The sequence below is a fragment of the Ranitomeya imitator genome, chromosome 5 (genome assembly GCF_032444005.1).
Source record: "Ranitomeya imitator isolate aRanImi1 chromosome 5, aRanImi1.pri, whole genome shotgun sequence".
Lineage (NCBI taxonomy): Eukaryota > Metazoa > Chordata > Amphibia > Anura > Dendrobatidae > Ranitomeya > Ranitomeya imitator.
This window is the reverse complement of record NC_091286.1, coordinates 23,987,805-24,009,759: the sequence shown is the minus strand read 5'-3', so window position 1 is coordinate 24,009,759 and position 21,955 is coordinate 23,987,805. Positions and strand designations below refer to the sequence as shown.

General features: G+C 47.6%; 1 protein-coding gene across 1 annotated transcript in view; it reads right to left on the bottom strand.

Annotated features, from left to right (window-relative positions):
- Nucleotides 1-21,955, bottom strand: part of DNAH14 (dynein axonemal heavy chain 14) — a 182,189-nt gene that overhangs the window by 75,125 nt on the left and 85,109 nt on the right. The window contains exons 32-42 of the mRNA XM_069726485.1: nt 15,445-15,631; nt 14,829-14,908; nt 10,771-10,942; nt 9,861-9,950; nt 8,502-8,621; nt 4,706-4,900; nt 4,464-4,515; nt 3,064-3,275; nt 2,391-2,643; nt 349-463; nt 1-7 (exon numbers count right to left, since the gene is read on the bottom strand). The exon at nt 1-7 is cut by the window's left edge and continues 223 nt beyond it. Of these exons, the coding sequence (XP_069582586.1) occupies nt 1-7; nt 349-463; nt 2,391-2,643; nt 3,064-3,275; nt 4,464-4,515; nt 4,706-4,900; nt 8,502-8,621; nt 9,861-9,950; nt 10,771-10,942; nt 14,829-14,908; nt 15,445-15,631 (1,483 nt within the window). The remainder of the gene's footprint in view (nt 8-348; nt 464-2,390; nt 2,644-3,063; nt 3,276-4,463; nt 4,516-4,705; nt 4,901-8,501; nt 8,622-9,860; nt 9,951-10,770; nt 10,943-14,828; nt 14,909-15,444; nt 15,632-21,955) is intronic.

The window sequence follows — 21,955 nt, the reverse complement described above, 5'->3', positions numbered from 1 at the left end:
CTCTTCCCTGTAGATACATTAGATTTTGGAATTAGACTTCGTGTTCTGACTTCTCACATTTCAAGTCCTCTGCTTGTATTCACTGAATGGGATTGTCTGGAGGATGAAGACCTGACAAAAGGGCCGTGACGTGTCACAAGAAAGAACTATAACCCTCAGCAGGTCCTATCAGCTCAGACTGGGGGTTGCACTTTCGGCTGGTGTTGTCTCCAACCTTTGACTTTGGCATGCAGCAATTACAGAATAAAACAAAAAAATATAGAAAAATCAGAATATGAGCGTTTCCCCCATCATGGACACCACAATGCGTGAGGTCCCCCTCGGCACATGTGCAGGTACGGGGATCACCTTCTTCTCAGGCTCTCCGTCAGGCTCGGGGTGTACGATCTCCTGGACTCAGACGCAGATCGGAATTCTCCGCTGTGAGACGCAGAAGGGATTTTCTCAATCAAGTCGTCGGCTACTATGAAGAAAAAAGGCCAAAAGCAATCACCAAAATGAGCGAAAAGCTACATAACAAAATGAATCTGTGGGTGACGGAAGATATCATGGAAAAGCCACAAAATCACAATGACCCGGAGACTCTTCTGCTCCCCGGCCATTAAAACACCATGACCCGGCCACCAACAAGAAGCATCATTACTGGGAAGACCAGCTGATATGTTGACAGGTCATACTGAAGGAAATTGTGATCTCACACCAAAATTGTTGTCAAGAACATGTGGTCTCCACCCCCCCACCCAAACATTTTCTTGGTCTCTCTACAGGAAGTGGGGGCAGGTCTTTGTCTCTACAGGAAGTGGGGGCGGGTCTTTGTCTCTACAGGAAGTAGGGGCAGGTCTTTGTCTCTACAGGAAGTGGGGGTGGGTCTTTGTCTCTACAGGAAGTGGGGGGCGGGTCTTTGTCTCTACAGGAAGTAGGGGAGGGTCTTTGTCTCTACGGGAAGTGGGGGCGGGTCTTTGTCTCTACAGGAAGTAGGGATGGGTCTTTACCTCTACAGGAAGTAGGGGCGGGTCTTTGTCTCTACAGGAAGTGGGGGGCGGGTCTTTGTCTCTACAGGAAGTAGGGGCGGGTCTTTATCTCTACAGAAGTGGGGGTGGGTCTTTGTCTCTACAGGAAGTGGAGGCGGGTCTTTGTCTCTACAGGAAGTAGGGATGGGTCTTTACCTCTACAGGAAGTGGGGGCGGGTCTTTGTCTCTACAGGAAGTGGGGGGCGGGTCTTTGTCTCTACAGGAAGTAGGGGAGGGTCTTTGTCTCTAGAGGAAGTGGGGGTGGGTCTTTGTCTCTACAGGAAGTAGGGGCAGGTCTTTGTCTCTACAGGAAGTAGGGGAGGGTCTTTGTCTCTACAGGAAGTGGGGGTGGGTCTTTGTCTCTACAGGAAGTAGGGGAGGGTCTTTGTCTCTACAGGAAGTGGGGGTGGGTCTTTGTCTCTACAGGAAGTGGGGGGCGGGTCTTTGTCTCTACAGGAAGTAGGGGAGGGTCTTTGTCTCTACAGGAAGTGGGGGCGGGTCTTTGTCTCTACAGGAAGTGGAGGCGGGTCTTTGTCTCTACAGGAAGTAGGGATGGGTCTTTACCTCTACAGGAAGTGGGGGTGGGTCTTTGTCTCTACAGGAAGTGGGGGACGGGTCTTTGTCGCTACAGGAAGTAGGGGAGGGTCTTTGTCTCTAGAGGAAGTGGGGGTGGGTCTTTGTCTCTACAGGAAGTAGGGGCAGGTCTTTGTCTCTACAGGAAGTAGGGGAGGGTCTTTGTCTCTACAGGAAGTGGGGGTGGGTCTTTGTCTCTACAGGAAGTAGGGGAGGGTCTTTGTCTCTACAGGAAGTGGGGGTGGGTCTTTGTCTCTACAGGAAGTGGGGGGCGGGTCTTTGTCTCTACAGGAAGTAGGGGAGGGTCTTTGTCTCTACAGGAAGTGGGGGTGGGTCTTTGTCTCTACAGGAAGTAGGGATGGGTCTTTACCTCTACAGGAAGTGGGGGCGGGTCTTTGTCTCTACAGGAAGTAGGGGAGGGTCTTTGTCTCTACAGGAAGTGGGGGTGGGTCTTTGTCTCTGCAGGAAGTAGGGGCAGGTCTTTGTCTCTACAGGAAGTAGGGGAGGGTCTTTGTCTCTACAGGAAGTGGGGGTGGGTCTTTGTCTCTACAGGAAGTGGGGGGCGGGTCTTTGTCTCTACAGGAAGTAGGGGAGGGTCTTTGTCTCTACAGGAAGTGGGGGCGGGTCTTCGTCTCTACAGGAAGTGGGGGCGGGTCTTTGTCTCTACAGGAAGTAGGGGCGGGTCTTTGTCTCTACAGGAAGTAGGGGCGGGTCTTTGACTCAAACAGGAGCTCCAATACCCTCATAGGACCCTGTTTATAGTGAGCATAGACTGTATATACTCATAGATAATAGGTCAACTCTTACTCTGCCCAAATCCACCATTTCCGTTCATGAAGTTGATGAAAGCTTCCAGAATTGTACACAGGTTCATCACCAGCACCAGGTCTTGTACTGGGAACGCTAAGTTGTCTTTACGCTTATGAATGAATCGGATTCCCTCATCAACGCTCTTGTTGAGCAGCAATGTCAAATATTGGACCCCGTCTGTAGGGACTTTCTTGGATATTTTCATCAGCCAAGTCTTGACAAAGGGTCGCCACCCTAGATCCACTGGATCCTATTAAGAAGGATTAGAATTAGCCAAATACGGTGCACATCAAGGATCTCAGAATAGAGAAACCTCTCCAGAAGACCATCGCTAGGAGACGACCTCCACCATGACCTAGGGGTTTTAGATCCATTCTCTGGGGAGACAACCCATTGTTCCCAAGGTATTAGTACACTGATGGCATGTGAGCCAAGAGACGACGGAAGGACATGGTGGGCACCAGAAACAACCCAACAAGACTATAGAAATGTCCGCCAATATACGTAGACCCTGAAGGAGACTGTCATGAACAATGGTCTGCTCCCTTAACTTTGGCCAAATTGAGGGACAGAAAACCAGGAAAGGAGGCTACCAATTTCATCTATCAGTGTCGTTCAGACCAAACTGATGAACCAATAATGTCATTACCAGGAATCTCAGTATTCTCACCATATACACCATGGCACAGCGGCTGACAGTAGCGGGGCTGGCCTGGGTCAGACTGTCCACCTCAAAAATCATCCTCATCCTCTGTGGAAGACGGATTCTTTCACTATTGGCCAAACAAAGTGTCCTTGTGTCATCTAGGACCGTGTTCAGATTCTCCACCCATAATGTGTCCACTGGACCGTCCAGGATTATCCAGTACCAGTCTGGGTCACCTAAACAGGACAACGTAAGGCAAGTTACCCAAAACTCAGGATCAGTAATGTAATGTATGTACACAGTGACTGCACCAGCAGAATAGTGAGTGCAGCTCTGGAGTATAATACAGGATGTAACTCAGGATCAGTAATGTAATATATGTACACAGTGACTGCACCAGCAGAATAGTGAGTGCAGCTCTGGGGTATAATACAGGATGTAACTCAGGATCAGTAATGTAATGTATGTACACAGTGACTGCACCAGCAGAATAGTGAATGCAGCTCTGTGGTATAATACAGGAGGTAACTCAGGATCGTAATGTAATGTATGTACACAGTGACTGCACCAGCAGAATAGTGAGTGCAGCTCTGGAGTATAATACAGGAGATAACTCAGGATCAGTAATGTAATGTATGTACACAGTGACTACACCAGCAGAATAGTGAGTGCAGCTCTGGAGTATAATACAGGATGTAACTCAGGATCAGTAATGTAATGTATGTACACAGTGACTGCACCAGCAGAATAGTGAGTGCAGCTCTGGGGTATAATACAGGAGGTAACTCAGGATCAGTAATGTAATGTATGTACACAGTGACTACAACAGCAGAATAGTGAGTGCAGCTCTGGAGTATAATACAGGATGTAACTCAGGATCAGTAATGTAATGTATGTACACAGTGACTGCACCAGCAGAATAGTGAGTGCAGCTCTGAAATATAATACAGGATGTCACTCAGGATCAGTAATATAATATATGTACACAGTGACTGCACCAGCAGAATAGTGAGTGCAGCTCTGAAATATAATACAGGATGTCACTCAGGATCAGTAATATAATGTATGTACACAGTGACTGCACCAGCAGAATAGTGAGTGCAGCTCTGGGGTATAATACAGGATATCACTCAGGATCAGTAATGTAATGTATGTACACAGTGACTACACCAGCAGAATAGTGAGTGCAGCTCTGGAGTATAATACAGGATGTAACTCAGGATCAGTAATGTAATGTATGTACACAGTGACTGCACCAGCAGAATAGTGAGTGCAGCTCTGGGGTATAATACAGGATATCACTCAGGATCAGTAATGTATTTTTCATAGTTGTATGAGAATAACCCGTCTTTGTGCTAACCTATGAGTGATATCACTGATTATGACGATTCTGAGAACAGAATGTAGAAATTAAATCCTTTTACCTTTAGACACAGATGATCCGTCCTCCATATATTCATCATTACTGTTCCCCTGCTACAAATTACAGGACACACAATATTAGAGGGGGCTCTGGTTTGTTGTACCACATACTAATACAATACACACACGGCCGGTGAATACAGTGGAGCGGAGAGCCGAGGGGCTGGGGACAGGCGGAGCGCCCGCGCGGTTGACCCCCATCCAGCATCTTAACATCACCATTATCTAATACCGCATACGGCACCTGTGCTGGGGTCCGGCTCGATGGCGTCGCTCCCCTCTCTTTGGCGGAGTGTTGAGTGAAGGTCCGTACAGCGGAGGCCAGGAGGCCGTCCGACCACTCCATGGTGTTGGGGTTGATTTCTCCGTACAGCTCTCCCAAACTCACACACTTCGGGTTTATGACAAACGTCTCCACTTTCTGTCTTCTTGTGACCATCTTAAAAATAAAAAATATGAAAACATGACAACGTAAACAAGAATAATCAGTCCGATATCCATGTAATACCGCCCCCCAGGTGTCGCATAATAGTACTCGCCATATAGTGCACCCATAATAGTACTCGCCATATAGTGCACCCATAATAGTTCTCGCCATATAGTGTCCCCATAATAGTTCTCGCCATATAATGTCCCCATAATAGTACACGCCATACAGTGCACCCATAATAGTACTCACCGTATAATGTCCCCATAATAGTACTCGCCCTATAGTGCATCCATAATAGTACTCGCCATATAGTGTCCCCATAATAGTACTCGTCATATAGTGCACCTATAATAGTACTCGCCATATAATGTCCCCATAATAGTACTCGCCCTATAGTGCATCCATAATAGTACTCGCCATATAGTGTCCCCATAATAGTACTCGCCATACAGGGCACCCATAATAGTACTCGCCATATAGTGCACCCATGATAGTACTCGCCATATAGTGTCCCCATAATAGTACTCGCCATATAGTTTCCCCATAATAGTACTCGCCATACCGTGCACCCATAATAGTACTCGCCATATAGTGCACCCATAATAGTACTCACCATATAATGTCCCCATAATAGTACTCGCCATACAGTGCACCCATAATAGTACTCGCCATATAGTGTCCCCATAATAGTACTCACCATATAGTGTTCCCAAAATAGTACTCGCCATATAGTGTCCCCATAATAGTACTCATCATATAGTGTCCCCATAATAGTACTCGCCATATAGTGCGCCCATAATAGTACTCACCATATAATGTCCCCATAATAGTACTCGCCATACAGTGCACCCATAATAGTACTCGCCATATAGTGTCCCCATAATAGTACTCACCATATAGTGTCCCCCAAAATAGTACTCGCCATATAGTGTCCCCATAATAGTACTCACCATATAGTGTCCCCAAAATAGTACTTGCCATATAGTGTCCCCATAATAGTACTCATCATATAGTGTCCCCATAATAGTACTCGCCATATAGTGTCCCCATAATAGTACTCGCCATATAGTGTCCCCATAATAGTACTCGCCATATAGTGTCCCCATAATAGTACTCATCATATCGTGTCCCCATAATAGTACTCATCATATCGTGTCCCCATAATAGTACTCGCCATATAGTGTCCCCATAATAGTACTCATCATATCGTGTCCCCATAATAGTACTCATCATATCGTGTCCCCATAATAGTACTCGCCATATAGTGTCCCCATAATAGAACTCGTCATATCGTGTCCCCATAATAGTACTCGCCATACAGTGCACCCATAATAGTACTCGCCATATAGTGTCCCCATAATAGTACTCGCCACAGTGTCCCCATAATAGTACTCGCCATAGTGTCCCCATAATAGTACTCGCCACATAGTGTCCCTATAATAGTACTCGCCACATAGTGTCCCCATAATAGTACTCGCCACATAGTGTCCCCATAATAGTACTCGCCACATAGTGTCCCCATAATAGTACTCGCCACATAGTGTCCCCATAATAGTACTCGCCATATAGTGTCCCCATAATAGTACTCGCCATACAGTGCACCCATAATAGTACTCGCCATATAGTGTCCCCATAATAGTACGCGCCATACAGTGCACCCATAATAGTACTCGCCATATAGTGTCCCCATAATAGTACTCACCATATAGTGTCCCCATAATAGTACGCGCCATACAGTGCACCCATAATAGTACTCGCCATATAGTGTCCCCATAATAGTACGCGCCATACAGTGCACCCATAATAGTACTCGCCATATAATGTCCCCATAATAGTACGCGCCATATAGTGTCCCCATAATAGTACGCGCCATACAGTGCACCCATAATAGTACTCGCCATATAGTGTCCCCATAATAGTACTCGCCATACAGTGCACCCATAATAGTACTCGCCATATAGTGTCCCCATAATACTACTCGCCATATAGTGCACCCATAATAGTACTCGCCATATAGTGTCCCCATAATAATACTTGCCATATAGTGTCCCCATAATAGTACTCGCCATACAGTGCACCCATAATAGTACTCGCCATATAGTGTCCCCATAATAGTACTCGCCATATAGTGCACCCATAATAGTACTCGCCATATAGTGTCCCCATAATAGTACTCGCCATATAATGTCCTATAACAGTGCCAGCTACACATTGAGTCTACAAGAGTGCTAGCCATATAGCCACACAGCACAACTATAAAACGGCCAGTGACTCGATAACATTACCAGCCATACAGTGTCCCCATAACAGTGCCAGCCATAGTGTCTCCATAATACCAGCCATACAGTGTCCCCATAACAGTGCCAGCCATAGTGTCTCCATAATACCAGCCATACAGAGTCCCCATAACAGTGCCAGCCATAGTGTCTCCATAATACCAGCCATACAGTGTCCCCATAACAGTGCCAGCCATAGTGTCTCCATAATACCAGCCATACAGTGTCCCCATAACAGTGCCAGCCATAGTGTCTCCATAATACCAGCCATACAGTGTCCCCATAACAGTGCCAGCCATAGTGTCTCCATAATACCAGCCATACAGAGTCCCCATAACAGTGCCAGCCATAGTGTCTCCATAATACCAGCCATACAGAGTCCCCATAACAGTGCCAGCCATAGTGTCTCCATAATACCAGCCATACAGAGTCCCCATAACAGTGCCAGCCATAGTGTCTCCATAATACCAGCCATACAGTGTCCCCATAACAGTGCCAGCCATAGTGTCTCCATAATACCAGCCATACAGTGTCCCCATAACAGTGCCAGCCATAGTGTCTCCATAATACCAGCCATACAGAGTCCCCATAACAGTGCCAGCCATAGTGTCTCCATAATACCAGCCATACAGTGTCCCCATAACAGTGCCAGCCATAGTGTCTCCATAATACCAGCCATACAGTGTCCCCATAACAGTGCCAGCCATAGTGTCTCCATAATACCAGCCATACAGTGTCCCCATAACAGTGCCAGCCAGTGTCTCCATAATACCAGCCATACAGTGTCCCCATAACAGTGCCAGCCATAGTGTCTCCATAATACCAGCCATACAGAGTCCCCATAACAGTGCCAGCCATAGTGTCTCCATAATACCAGCCATACAGTGTCCCCATAACAGTGCCAGCCAGTGTCTCCATAATACCAGCCATACAGTGTCCCCATAACAGTGCCAGCCATAGTGTCTCCATAATACCAGCCATACAGAGTCCCCATAACAGTGCCAGCCATAGTGTCTCCATAATACCAGCCATACAGTGTCCCCATAACAGTGCCAGCCATAGTGTCTCCATAATACCAGCCATACAGTGTCCCCATAACAGTGCCAGCTGCACAGTTTCCCCCACCAGTAGGGGGCAGGCCGCTCACACCTCACCCCAGCGCTGCTCTTCTGTGTGATGTGCTGAGCTCACGTCTGTCCTGATGGAGGAGCAGTAGGTAGATCGGGCCCCGCAGAGCGCAGGACTGGCCCCGGGCCTGGATATATTTATGGAGCAGCACCCTGAGAGCGGCGCTCACTTGTACTCTGATCCCATATCCCTCTGCTGACACTCACCGGCGGAGCGCTGCCTTCTGCTACCGCTGCAGGGAAGTGCAGCAAAGTCTTCTCCAAAACCCTCCGCACTGTGGTCTTCCCTCCTCCCGTGGGGCCCACGAGCATCACCCCGTGCCGAGCCTGAGCGGCATTGGAAGAACACAGCGTTACTTATAGGGGAAATAAACCTTCATGTTATTCGCAGAATTGTGTCCGGAATAGAAAGTTATAAAAGTTTATAAATCACTTTATTGTGGACACGATCTGTAGTCTGAAGGGATTCACTCACTTCTATGGGAGGGTGTGGTGCATGGGAGACTTTACAGAAAGGGGGAGGAGGTGAGCTGTGACATCATCTATAGTGAATGGTGGATCCTGTGTTATCTCCTGTATATAGAGGTGTTATCAGTCATTGTACAGGAGGAGGAGGTGAGCTGTGACATCACCTATTGTGAATGGTGGATCCTGTGTTATCTCCTGTATATAGAGGTGTTATCAGTCATTGTACAGGAGGAGGAGGTGAGCTGTGACATCACCTATTGTGAATGCTGCATCCTGTGTTATCTACTGTATATAGAGGTGTTATCAGTCATTGTACAGGAGGAGGTGAGATGTGACATCACCTATTGTGAATGGTGGATCCTGTGTTATCTACTGTATATAGAGGTGATATCAGTCATTGTACAGGAGGAGGAGGTGAGATGTGACATCACCTATTGTGAATGGTGGATCCTGTGTTATCTACTGTATATAGAGGTGTTATCAGTCATTGTACAGGAGGAGGAGGTGAGCTGTGACATCATCTATTGCGAGTGGTGGATCCTGTGTTATATGCTGTATATAGAGGTGATATCAGTCATTGTACAGGAAAAGGAGGTGAGCTATGACATCACCTATTGTGAATGGTGGATCCTGTGTTATCTACTGTATATAGAGGTGTTATCAGTCATTGTACAGGAGGCGGAGGAGGTGAGCTGTGACATCACCTATTGTGAATGGTGGATCCTGTGTTATCTACTGTATATAGAGGTGTTATCAGTCATTGTACAGGAGGAGGAGGTGACCTGTGACATCATCTATTGTGAATGGTGGATCCTGTGTTATCTACTGTATATAGAGGTGTTATCAGTCATTGTACAGGAGGCGGAGGAGGTGAGCTGTGACATCACCTATTGTGAATGGTGGATCCTGTGTTATCTACTGTATATAGAGGTGTTATCAGTCATTGTACAGGAGGCGGAGGAGGTGAGCTGTGACATCCCCTATTGTGAATGGTGGATCCTGTGTTATCTACTGTATATAGAGGGGTCATCAGACAATGATCTATCGCTGTAAGACCCTCGGTGGTCTCTCTCTGGCAGGACCTTCCCACCTTCTTACCATAATCTGGTGATAGAACTGGATCACCTTCTCCGTCTGACTTTCCCACGGCTGCAGACCTAATTCCCTCACAGACGCAGCGATGGCTTCCTGCAACACAGAGAGGAAGATACCGGAAAAGTCAGAGCAGAAAGTGTCGGTGATACATGAGGATGGCGGCTGAGCCGACACTGATAATGAGGGAGGAGAACCGATTATGGGGATGAAAAAACTAAACTGCTGGAACAAAGCAGCGTTTGCAGTAACGTCAGATTTGTAGGTGCCCCGAGCCCCCAGGGGGATAAAGAACAGACACAGCCACAAGATAAATGGGGACATTAGGACTTTTTTTGTGGATCACGAAATGTTGCGAGACATAGAACAATTCAAAGCCTAAAATAGAGGAGGAGGATTTCGCTTTGTCTCGATCCTTCTCGGTGAAGCAGTAACAGGTCGTTTTCTGGGAACAATGAGGAACTTTCGAACAGGGAGATCTCCGATTTGTGCGCTGGCACTGATACTCGAGGAGCAAATCTGCGGGGCGGTGACGCCGGTGCGGACATACACAGCATCGTATGGCGGTAAGGGACACGACTACATAGCTTCCCCGTCAGTACAGCAGATATGTGGCTTCCCCATGTGTCAGTCACAGCTGGAAAAACTTCACCTGTGGGTGCCAGGGGGGCGCCAGCGAGCCACTTTGAAATAGTCCAGGGTATTTATATATAGGCTACAGCTATGGGGTCACTGTGGCGTCACATGTGCGACGGGTCCTTGTGTCGCTGCAAAACAGGACCGTCACAAAATACTCCAATAATATCGCCATAGTCTGTATGGCGGCATTAAGTGTTCTGCCATAATGAGAAAAAGAGGCGAGCCGGAGGAGAGGGCACTACCGTACTTTACTTCCCGTTCATTTTGCTAATTTTACCTCTAATTTTTCGGTGCTTGCTTTCTGAAGGTTGACTCCCGGAAACAGGTCGGCCATGATGTTTTCAAAAAGTATCACATCTTCAGCCAAGAATTTGGGCAAGTTTGCTTCTTTGAGGGCTCTGATTATTATCAGCGTTTCATTCTCCGGGGAAAGTCTCGGGTTCTTCTCTCTGGATACACAGCAAACTTGTTAGCGGTGCAGGATCAGAAAATAAATCATGATATCATATCATTGTGATACATAATCCATAAATATAAGGCATAGGAATGGACAATAAAGGTGCGAATGACTAAAGGATTCGTCTTAAAGGGACAGTCCAACAATACACAAAATCGCTTATTTTTTGGGGGAAAGGGGGGGATAAATCCATACTATTTTTGTCCAATATCTTGATGGCGTCCGGCAGCTGAACCAACATCTAATTCTATAGAGGACGCCAAATAGTGAGCAGGAAGCTGGAGAGACAGAGGTGCAGGTCCGCTGCACAGGAGAGGCGACAGACTGTGCCCTATACGCAGCAGCGAGCAAGTCACAGGCAAAAAAAGAAAAAAGTTCTTATTTTATTTATATATACCCAAAGTGTTCTATTGAAAAATAAAATGACTCGCCCCATTAAAGGCGCCAGCAAAAAAAATGTATTCCAAAGGTTTTTCACTGTTCTCTTTTTAATATGGAATATGTTTATTTTATACCAAAAATTATTGTGGTGGAAATTCATCTTTACATTAATAAATGTAATCCATTGTTAAAGGTGTGTGGGTTTATTATTGAATCCAGTTCTTTTGTATGTTCCTGTATTTTGTATGAATAAATACTGCATACAAGTAGCTCCCCCTAGTGGTGGCTGCAGGCGGAGAATATTATATCATTTTAAAGGAACCTGCTTCGACTTTTTAGCCACCACCATTCCGTCATAACTGGGAGGCTTAATGGTGGGGCGCTTAACAATCGAACAGTTATGACCTATCCAAGTGATAGATGATGACTTGTATAGGGCTGATACCCCTTTAAGAGCACTGAGACCCTTCAGTCAATAGGGCGTAAAACAGTCTTGGACTGGTAATCTGCCTTGCTGAGTGGATTCCCAGTGGGCCTATCAATCTGCGGGCCACCTGCATGGTGAAATGCCAGTCCTGCAAAATGGGTACTAGGGCATTAGGACCTGGGAAGAGGGTAGAAAGGGCAGGCACAAGGCTGCTAACAGTGGGGGAGGCATAGAAAGGGCAGGCACAATGCTGCTAACATTGGGGGGAGGAAGGGAAGGGCAAGCACAATGCTGCTAACATTGGGGGGAGGAAGGGAAGGGCAAGCACAATGCTGCTGACAGTGGGGGGGGGAAGGGCAGGCACAATGCTGCTAATAGTAGGGGGGAGGGAAGGGCAAGCACAATGCTGCTAACATTGGGGGGAGGAAGGGAAGGGCAAGCACAATGCTGCTAACATTGGGGGGAGGAAGGGAAGGGCAAGCACAATGCTGCTAACATTGGGGGGAGGAAGGGAAGGGCAAGCACAATGCTGCTAACATTGGGGGGAGGAAGGGAAGGGCAAGCACAATGCTTCTGACAGTGGGGGGGGGAAGGGCAGGCACAATGCTGCTGACAGTGGGGGGGGGAAGGGCAGGCACAATGCTGCTATTAGTGAGGAGAGTGTAAGAAGGGCAGGCACAAGGCTGCTAACAGTGGGGGGAGGAAGGGAAGGGCAAGCACAATGCTTCTGACAGTGGGGGGAGGAAGGGAAGGGCAGGCACAATGCTGATGACAGTTGGGGGAAAGTGGGAGGGGCAGGCACAATGCTGACAGTGGGGGGAGGGTGGGAAGGAGGACACAACGCTGCTGACAGTTGGGGGAGAGTGGGAGGGGGAGGGGGAGGCACAACGCTGCTGACAGTTGGGGGAGAGTGGGAGTGGGAGGCACAACGCTGCTGACAGTTGGGGAAGGGTGGGAAGGAGGACACAACACTGCTGACAGTTGGGGGAGGGGGAGGCACAACGCTGCTGACAGTTGGGGGAGAGTGGGAAGGAGGACACAACACTGCTGACAGTTGGGGGAGAGTGGCAGGGGCAGGCACAACGCTGCTGACAGTTGGGGGAGAGTGGGAGGGGGAGGCACAACGCTGCTGACAGTTGGGGAAGGGTGGGAAGGAGGACACAATGCTGCTGACAGTGGGGGGAGGGTGGGAAGGAGGACACAACGCTGCTGACAGTGGGAAGGAGGACACAATGCTGCTGACAGTGGGGGAGGATGGGAAGGAGGACACAACGCTGCTGACAGTTGGGGAAGGGTGGGAAGGAGGACACAACGCTGCTGACAGTGGGAAGGAGGACACAATGCTGCTGACAGTGGGGGAGGATGGGAAGGAGGACACAACGCTGCTGACAGTGGGGGGAGGGTGGGAAGGAGGACACAACACTGCTGACAGTTGGGGGAGGGTGGGAAGGAGGACACAACGCTGCTGACAGTTGGGGGAGAGTGGCAGGGGCAGGCACAACACTGCTGACAGTTGGGGGAGAGTGGGAGGGGGAGGCACAACGCTGCTGACAGTTGGGGAAGGGTGGGAAGGAGGACACAATGCTGCTGACAGTGGGAAGGAGGACACAATGCTGCTGACAGTGGGGGAGGGTGGGAAGGAGGACACAATGCTGCTGACAGTGGGGGGAGGGTGGGAAGGAGGACACAACGCTGCTGACAGTTGGGGGAGGGTGGGAAGGAGAACACAACGCTGCTGACAGTTGGGGGAGGGTGGGAAGGAGGACACAACGCTGCTGACAGTGGGGGGGGGGGAAGGAGGACACAACGCTGCTGACAGTTGGGGGAGGGTGGGAAGGAGGACACAACGCTGCTGACAGTGGGGGAGGGTGGGAAGGAGGACACAACGCTGCTGACAGTTGGGGGAGGGTGGGAAGGAGGACACAATGCTGCTGACAGTGGGGGGAGGGTGGGAAGGAGGACACAACGCTGCTGACAGTTGGGGGAGGGTGGGAAGGAGAACACAACGCTGCTGACAGTTGGGGGAGGGTGGGAAGGAGGACACAACGCTGCTGACAGTGGGGGGGGGGAAGGAGGACACAACGCTGCTGACAGTTGGGGGAGGGTGGGAAGGAGGACACAACGCTGCTGACAGTGGGGGAGGGTGGGAAGGAGGACACAACGCTGCTGACAGTTGGGGGAGGGTGGGAAGGAGGACACAACGCTGCTGACAGTGGGGGAGGGTGGGAAGGAGGACACAATGCTGCTGACAGTGGGGGAAGGTGGGAAGGAGGACACAACGCTGCTGACAGTTGGGGGAGGGTGGGAAGGAGGACACAACGCTGCTGACAGTGGGGGAGGGTGGGAAGGAGGACACAATGCTGCTGACAGTGGGGGAGGATGGGAAGGGACTGGATACTGTGGAGGGGATGGATCGGATGGTGATGTTGCTGCCGGTGGTGTTGCTCTATGACATTTGTCCCTTCTGGGGTGGTATTTCGTACATTGCACTGCGGTACACGACCCCTGAGTAGCAGCCATACGTCTTATTACTGAGAAATAGAGAAATGCAATGAACAGAATTTTCTCCTCCTTTTTCGTATAGTCTGAGTTGCGCCTGAGCGGTCCGAGGCTTCGTATCAGCTGCAGGAATATGTCTCCGGGATGTCACACCAAATTCCGCACTGAGCTAATCCTCCATCTTATTTTTCCGGATTTGGAGGCTATTTATAACCGTATCCATATTAATATTCCGCTTTCTGGCACATTTCTGCTTTATTGCAGCATCAGCTCGGCTTTATCACAAAGTACTAACCTCACTGGAACAATGGACGACGGGGTCTTATCTGCTGGTGGCTGCTCTGATTATCAGGTGTGCAGACGACACACTGCGGCATCGCCTGTATAAGCGGCTGATCAGAGCCAGCAGTCCACCAATCATCATGGCGGACAAATTCAAGGATGTGTGCGGTGGAGACCCAGCAGGGGCTATTGGGTGTACCAAGATGGCGGATCTAAATTTGACGGAGTTTTGCGCAATGATCTGAAGTGACGCACTTGCTATATCCAACAGATTTTCATTACACCCCACCTGGACTCCTGCTCCTGCTTCTTCTGTCCGGCCACCACCAGCACCGTCTTAATGGCTCTCATTCCAAAATCATAATGATTCTAGAAAAAAAAAAAGAAGGGTCCTTATAAAAAATATATATATATATATATATATATATCACCAAATCTGGGGTCTCCATTTTGGGGTATACACGATATTCTGATCACCCGTTATTGCATCTTTTTGCGGTATTGCGGCAGCTCTAACCCCCCCACAATTCTGGCGTTTTGATATCTTTTCTCATAGCGCCGTTTACCTATCGAGGTAATTAATTTTACATGTTGATAGATCTGACTTTTCCGGACGTGGAGATACCAAACGTGTATTTTTTCATTTTTTTATGTCTTTATTTTTAATGCGGAAAAAGGGGAGTGAAAAAAACTTTTAGAGTTTTTATTTGCTTTCATATTTTTTAAAACTTTTTTTTTTTTTTTTACTTTTCACTGTATTTTGTAATTAGAGATTAATTGTGGCATTTAACAGGTTAAAGGGGTAAATAACAAAATATAATGGTGGGATTTTTTTATTTTGAATAAAAAAAAAATAGTTGCAAAAGTTTTCACCCCTCTCTGATAGAGAATCAGCCGCGTGTTACCTGCTGAGACAGCTGCTTGCTCGCCAGCTGATACAGGTTCACTAACTTCCTGGACAGAGACTTCGCGGCTTTAAATCCCTCGGAGAACAGCATGATCTCTGCGATCAGCTGGCAGTCGGGGACCATCATCGCCACCGGTCTGAAGAGAGATTTCAGGTTGTCGGGGAGCTCAACTCGCCCCTTGTATCTGGAAACAAAAGGCAGCGTGAATATTGTCACTGAGTCTTGCACTACCCTAGACCACCAGGGATACTGTCACTGAGTCTTGCACTACCCTAGACCACCAGGGATACTGTCACTGAGTCTTGCACTACCCTAGACCACCAGGGATGCTGTCACGGAGTCTTACACTACCCTAGACCACCAGGGATGCTGTCACGGAGTCTTACACTACCCTAGACCACCAGGGATGCTGTCACGGAGTCTTACACTACCCTAGACCACCAGGGATGCTGTCACGGAGTCTTACACTACCCTAGACCACCAGGGATGCTGTCACGGAGTCTTACACTACCCTAGACCACCAGAGATACTGTCATTGACGCTTACACTACCCTAGACCACCAGGGATACTGTCACTGAGTCTTGCACTACCCTAGACCACCAGGGATACTGTCACTGAGTCTTGCACTACCCTAGACCATCAGGGATGCTGTCACTGAGTCTTGCACTACCCTAGACCACCAGGGATGCTGTCACGGAGTCTTACACTACCCTAGACCACCAGGGATGCTGTCACGGAGTCTTACACTACCCTAGACCACCAGGGATGCTGTCACGGAGTCTTACACTACCCTAGACCACCAGGGATGCTGTCACGGAGTCTTACACTACCCTAGACCACCAGAGATACTGTCATTGACGCTTACACTACCCTAGACCACCAGGGATACTGTCACTGAGTCTTGCACTACCCTAGACCACCAGGGATGCTGTCACTGAGTCTTGCACTACCCTAGACCACCAGGGATGCTGTCACGGAGTCTTACACTACCCTAGACCACCAGGGATGCTGTCACGGAGTCTTACACTACCCTAGACCACCAGGGATGCTGTCACGGAGTCTTACACTACCCTAGACCACCAGGGATGCTGTCACGGAGTCTTACACTACCCTAGACCACCAGGGATGCTGTCACGGAGTCTTACACTACCCTAGACCACCAGAGATACTGTCATTGACGCTTACACTACCCTAGACCACCAGGGATACTGTCACTGAGTCTTGCACTACCCTAGACCACCAGGGATACTGTCACTGAGTCTTGCACTACCCTAGACCACCAGGGATGCTATCACTAACTCTTACACTACACTAGACCACCAGGGATACTGTCACTAACTCTTACACTACACTAGACCACCAGGGATGCTGTCACAGAGTCTTACACTACCCTAGACCACCAGGGATATTGGCACTAACTCTTACACTACACTAGACCACCAGGGATACTGTCACTAACTCTTAAAATACTCTAGACCACCAGAGATACTGTCATTGACGCTTACACTACCCTAGACCACCAGGGATATTGCCACTAACTCTTACACTACCCTAGACCACCAGGGATACTGTCACTGAGTCTTGCACTACCCTAGACCACCAGGGATACTGTCACTGAGTCTTGCACTACCCTAGACCACCAGGGATGCTGTCACTAACTCTTACACTACACTAGACCACCAGGGATACTGTCACTAACTCTTACACTACACTAGACCACCAGGGATGCTGTCACAGAGTCTTACACTACCCTAGACCACCAGGGATATTGGCACTAACTCTTACACTACACTAGACCACCAGGGATACTGTCACTAACTCTTAAAATACTCTAGACCACCAGAGATACTGTCATTGACGCTTACACTACCCTAGACCACCAGGGATATTGCCACTAACTCTTACACTACCCTAGACCACCAGGGATGCTGTCACTGAGTCTTACACTACCCTAGACCACCAGGGACATAGTCACTAACTTTTACACTACCCTAGACCACCAGGGATGCTGTCACTAACTCTTACACTACACTAGACCACCAGGGATACTGTCACTAACTCTTACACTACACTAGACCACCAGGGATACTGTCACCAACTCTTAAAATACTCTAGACCACCAGGGATACTGTCACTAACTCTTACACTACACTAGACCACCAGGTATACTGTCAGTAACTCTTACACTACCCTAGACCACCAGGGATATTGGCACTAACTCTACTATCCTAGACCACCAGGGATACTGTCACTGGGTCTTACACTACCCTAGACCACCAGGGATACTGTCACTAACTCTTACACTACCCTAGACCACCAGGGATGCTGTCACTGGGTCTTACACTACCCTAGACCACCAGGGATATTGGCACTAACTCTTACACTACCCTAGACCACCAGGGATACTGTCAGTAACTCTTACACTACACTAGACCACCAGGGATGCTGTTACTAACTCTTAAAATACTCTAGACCACCAGGGATACTGTCACTAACTCTTAAAATACTCTAGACCACCAGAGATACTGTCATTGACGCTTACACTACACTAGACCACCAGGGATACTGTCACTGGGTCTTACACTACCCTAGACCACCAGGGATATTGGCACTAACTCTTACACTACCCTAGACCACCAGAGATACTGTCATTGACGCTTACACTACACTAGACCACCAGAGATATTGGCACTAAATCTTACACTACCCTAGACCACCAGAGATACTGTCAATGACGCTTACACTACCCTAGACCACCAGGGATATTGGCAGTAAATCTTACACTACCCTAGACCACCAGGGATACTGTCACTGGGTCTTACACTACCCTAGACCACCAGGGATATTTGCACTAACTCTTACACTACCCTAGACCACCAGAGATACTGTAATTGACGCTTAACTACCCTAGACCACCAGGGATATTGGCACTAACTCTTACACTACCCTAGACCACCAGGGATACTGTCACTGGGTCTTACACTACCCTATACCACCAGGGATACTGGAACTAACTCCTTCACTACCCTAAACGCTTTGAGAAGCTGGTGTTGACAGTCCATAACTAGCAGCTACCAAGGAAGCAGGCATTAAGCCATTAACCAGTTCTCCATCTTTGATCATCAGAGAAGCAGAAACTAACCCCATGAACCTCAAAGACTTGAATCCCCGATACAAGATTTCTTCCTAGCTGATAAGAAATACTTTTTTGCATATTTACATGAGCCCCATCGTTTTCAGGGATGGTCCAGGGGGCAATGCAGTGGAAAACATGACTCCTTACAACTGTGATTAACCCTTTATAGACTGTCCCAGTGTTTTTTGAAGTATCCCCCAAGTCTGGACTATACACCTATTCCCATTCAAAGCACAATATTAGGACTGGAAACTTGAGGTGTAACTCCTGGGGTACACAGATAATTGGTCAAAGCACTAGACCACCAGGGAAGTTGACAGTATAATGACCCCACATAGTGAGCCATACAAAATAATGGCACCACATAGTCCTCCATACAGTATAGTGCTTCATACAGTATAATGGCCTCCATATATTTGTCCATACAGTATAATGCCCCCCACATAGTACTCCATACAGTATAATACCCCACACATAGTGCTCCATACAGTATAATGACCCCACATAGTCCTCCATACAGTATGATGACCACACATAGTGCTTCATACAGTATAATGGCCTCCATATATTTGTCCATACAGTATAATGACCCCACATAGTGCTCCATACAGTATAATACCCCACACATAGTGCTCCATACAGAATAATAGCACCACATAGTTCTCCATACAGTATAATGACCCTACATAGTGCTCCATACAGAATAATGGCCTCACATAGTGCTCCATACATAAATAAATAGGAAAAGAAGCACCACACAGTCATAGAATCCAAAATCAAATAACACTTTATTTATATTAAACAAGATAAAAGCCAGACAAACAGTGCACAGCAGGGCTAAAAGATGACAAAGAATGTCACCAGCATCATGGGCCCCTTGAGGAAGGTACCAAACCGAAATGCGCGTCGGGGTGGACAGGTGTCCTTACGTTACTTACCATCGTCATCAGGTGATGTGCACGCTTTATTACTTTTATACTCTTACAGCCATTACATTGATAATTGAATTACTGATGAGTTAGTGATACTGGCTGTATTGTTCGCTTGTTGGTGGTTGCAGCCGCTGCTACATATTGCACGTTGCACTTTATAGTTCACCTGTATGAGTCTATTTGCATTCAGGGATTGCCTTACCTTGGGCTTAGCATGATGCTGGTGACATTCTTTGTCATCTTTTAGCCCTGCTGTGCACTGTTTGTCTGGCTTTTATCTTGTTTAATAGTGTTATTTGATTCTGTATTCTATGACTGCGTGGTGCTTCTTTTCCTATTTAACTATGTTCTGCAGTTATCCATATATGCATGCATAGGTGGGGGTTTGGACATGTAGGTGTATTGGTATATGTAGCTATATACAGTATATACACACATATATGGTGTTATCATTGTGTTAATTACTGTTCACCACCGATAATGCACATTGGAATTTTGCTATATAGTCCTCCATACAGTATAATGACCCAACATAATGCTCCATACAGAATAATGGCACCACATAGTCCTCCATACAGTATAATGGCCCACTTAGTGATCCATACAAAATAATGGCCTCACATAGGGCTCCATACAGAATAATGGCACCATATAGTCCTCCATACAGTATAATGACCCCAAATAGTGCTCAATACAGTGCTATGACCCCACATAGTGCTCCATAAAGTATAATGGCACCACATAGTCCTCCATACAGTATAATGGCCCACATATTGATCCATACAAAATAATGGCCTCACTGTTGTGAATTCTGTGGCAGAGCTCCCTCTTGTGGTCACAAGTGGTACTTCGGCTGATTCTCTCTGTGAGCTTCCGTTGGTGGAGGAAAGTGGTACTGCGGCTTCTGAGTTTCCTTCCTCAGGTGATATGGTGAAGTCGTTAGGTGCTGCTCTATTTAACTCCACCTAGTGCTTTGATCCTGGCCTCCGGTCAATGGTCTAGTATTGGACCTGTCTCCTCCTGGATCGTTCCTGTGGCCTGCTGCTCTGCATAGCTAAGTTATTCTTTGCTATTTGTTGCTGTTTTTTTCTGTCCAGCTTGTCTATTTGTTTTTTTCCTGCTTGCTGGAAGCTCTGGGACGCAGAGGGTGTACCTCCGTGCCGTTAGTTCGGTACGGAGGGTCTTTTTGCCCCCTTTGCGTGGTTTTTGTAGGGTTTTGTGTTGACCGCAAAGTTACCTTTCCTATCCTCGCTCTGTTCAGAAAGTTGGGCCTCGCTTTGCTAAATCTATTTCATCTCTACGTTTGTCTTTTCATCTTAACTCACAGTCATTATATGTGGGGGGCTGCCTTTTCCTTTGGGGATATTTCTCTGAGGCAAGGTAGGCTTATTTTCTATCTTCAGGCTAGCTAGTTTCTCAGGCCGTGCCGAGTTGCATAGGGAGCGTTAGGCGCAATCCACGGCTGCCTTTAGTGTGGTTGGAGAGGATTAGGGATTGCGGTCAACAGAGTTCCCACGTCTCAGAGCTCGTTCTTGTTTTTTGGGTTATTGCCAGGTCACTGTATGTGCGCTGACCTCTATGTCCATTGTGGTACTGAATTACCTTTCATAACACCTCACATAGTGCTCCATACAGTATAATGGCCCCACATAGTCCTCCATACAGTATAATGGCCCCATATAGTCCTCCATACAGTATAATGGCTCCCACATAGTACTCAATACAGTATAATGGCCCCACATACTGCTCCATACAGTATAATGGCCCTACATAGTGCTCCATACAGTATAATGGCTCCATATATTTGTTCATACAGTATAATGACCCCACATAGTCCTCCATACAGTATAATGGCCCCACATAGTCCTCCATGCAATATAATTGCCCCCACATAGTACTCCATACAATATAATGGCCCCACATAGTCCTCCATACAGTATAATGGCCCCATATAGTCCTCCATACAGTATAATGGCTCCCACATAGTACTCAATACAGTATAATGGCCCCACATACTCCTCCATACGGTATAATGGCCCTACATAGTGCTCCATACAGTATAATGGCTCCACATAGTGCTCCATACAGTATAATGACCCAACATAATGCTCCATACAGAATAATGGCAACACATAGTCCTCCATACAGTATAATGGCCCACATAGTGATCCATACAAAATAATGGCCTCACATAGGGCTCCCTACAGAATAATGGCACCACATAGTCCTCCACACAGTATAATGACCCCACATAGTGCTCCATACAGAATAATGGCACCACATAGTCCTCCACACAGTATAATGACCCCACATAGTGCTCCATACAGAATAATGGCACCACATAGTTCTCTATACAGTATAATTCTCCACACATAGTGCTCTATATAGTATAATGGCCCCACATAGTCCTCCATACAGTATAATGACCCCACATAGTGC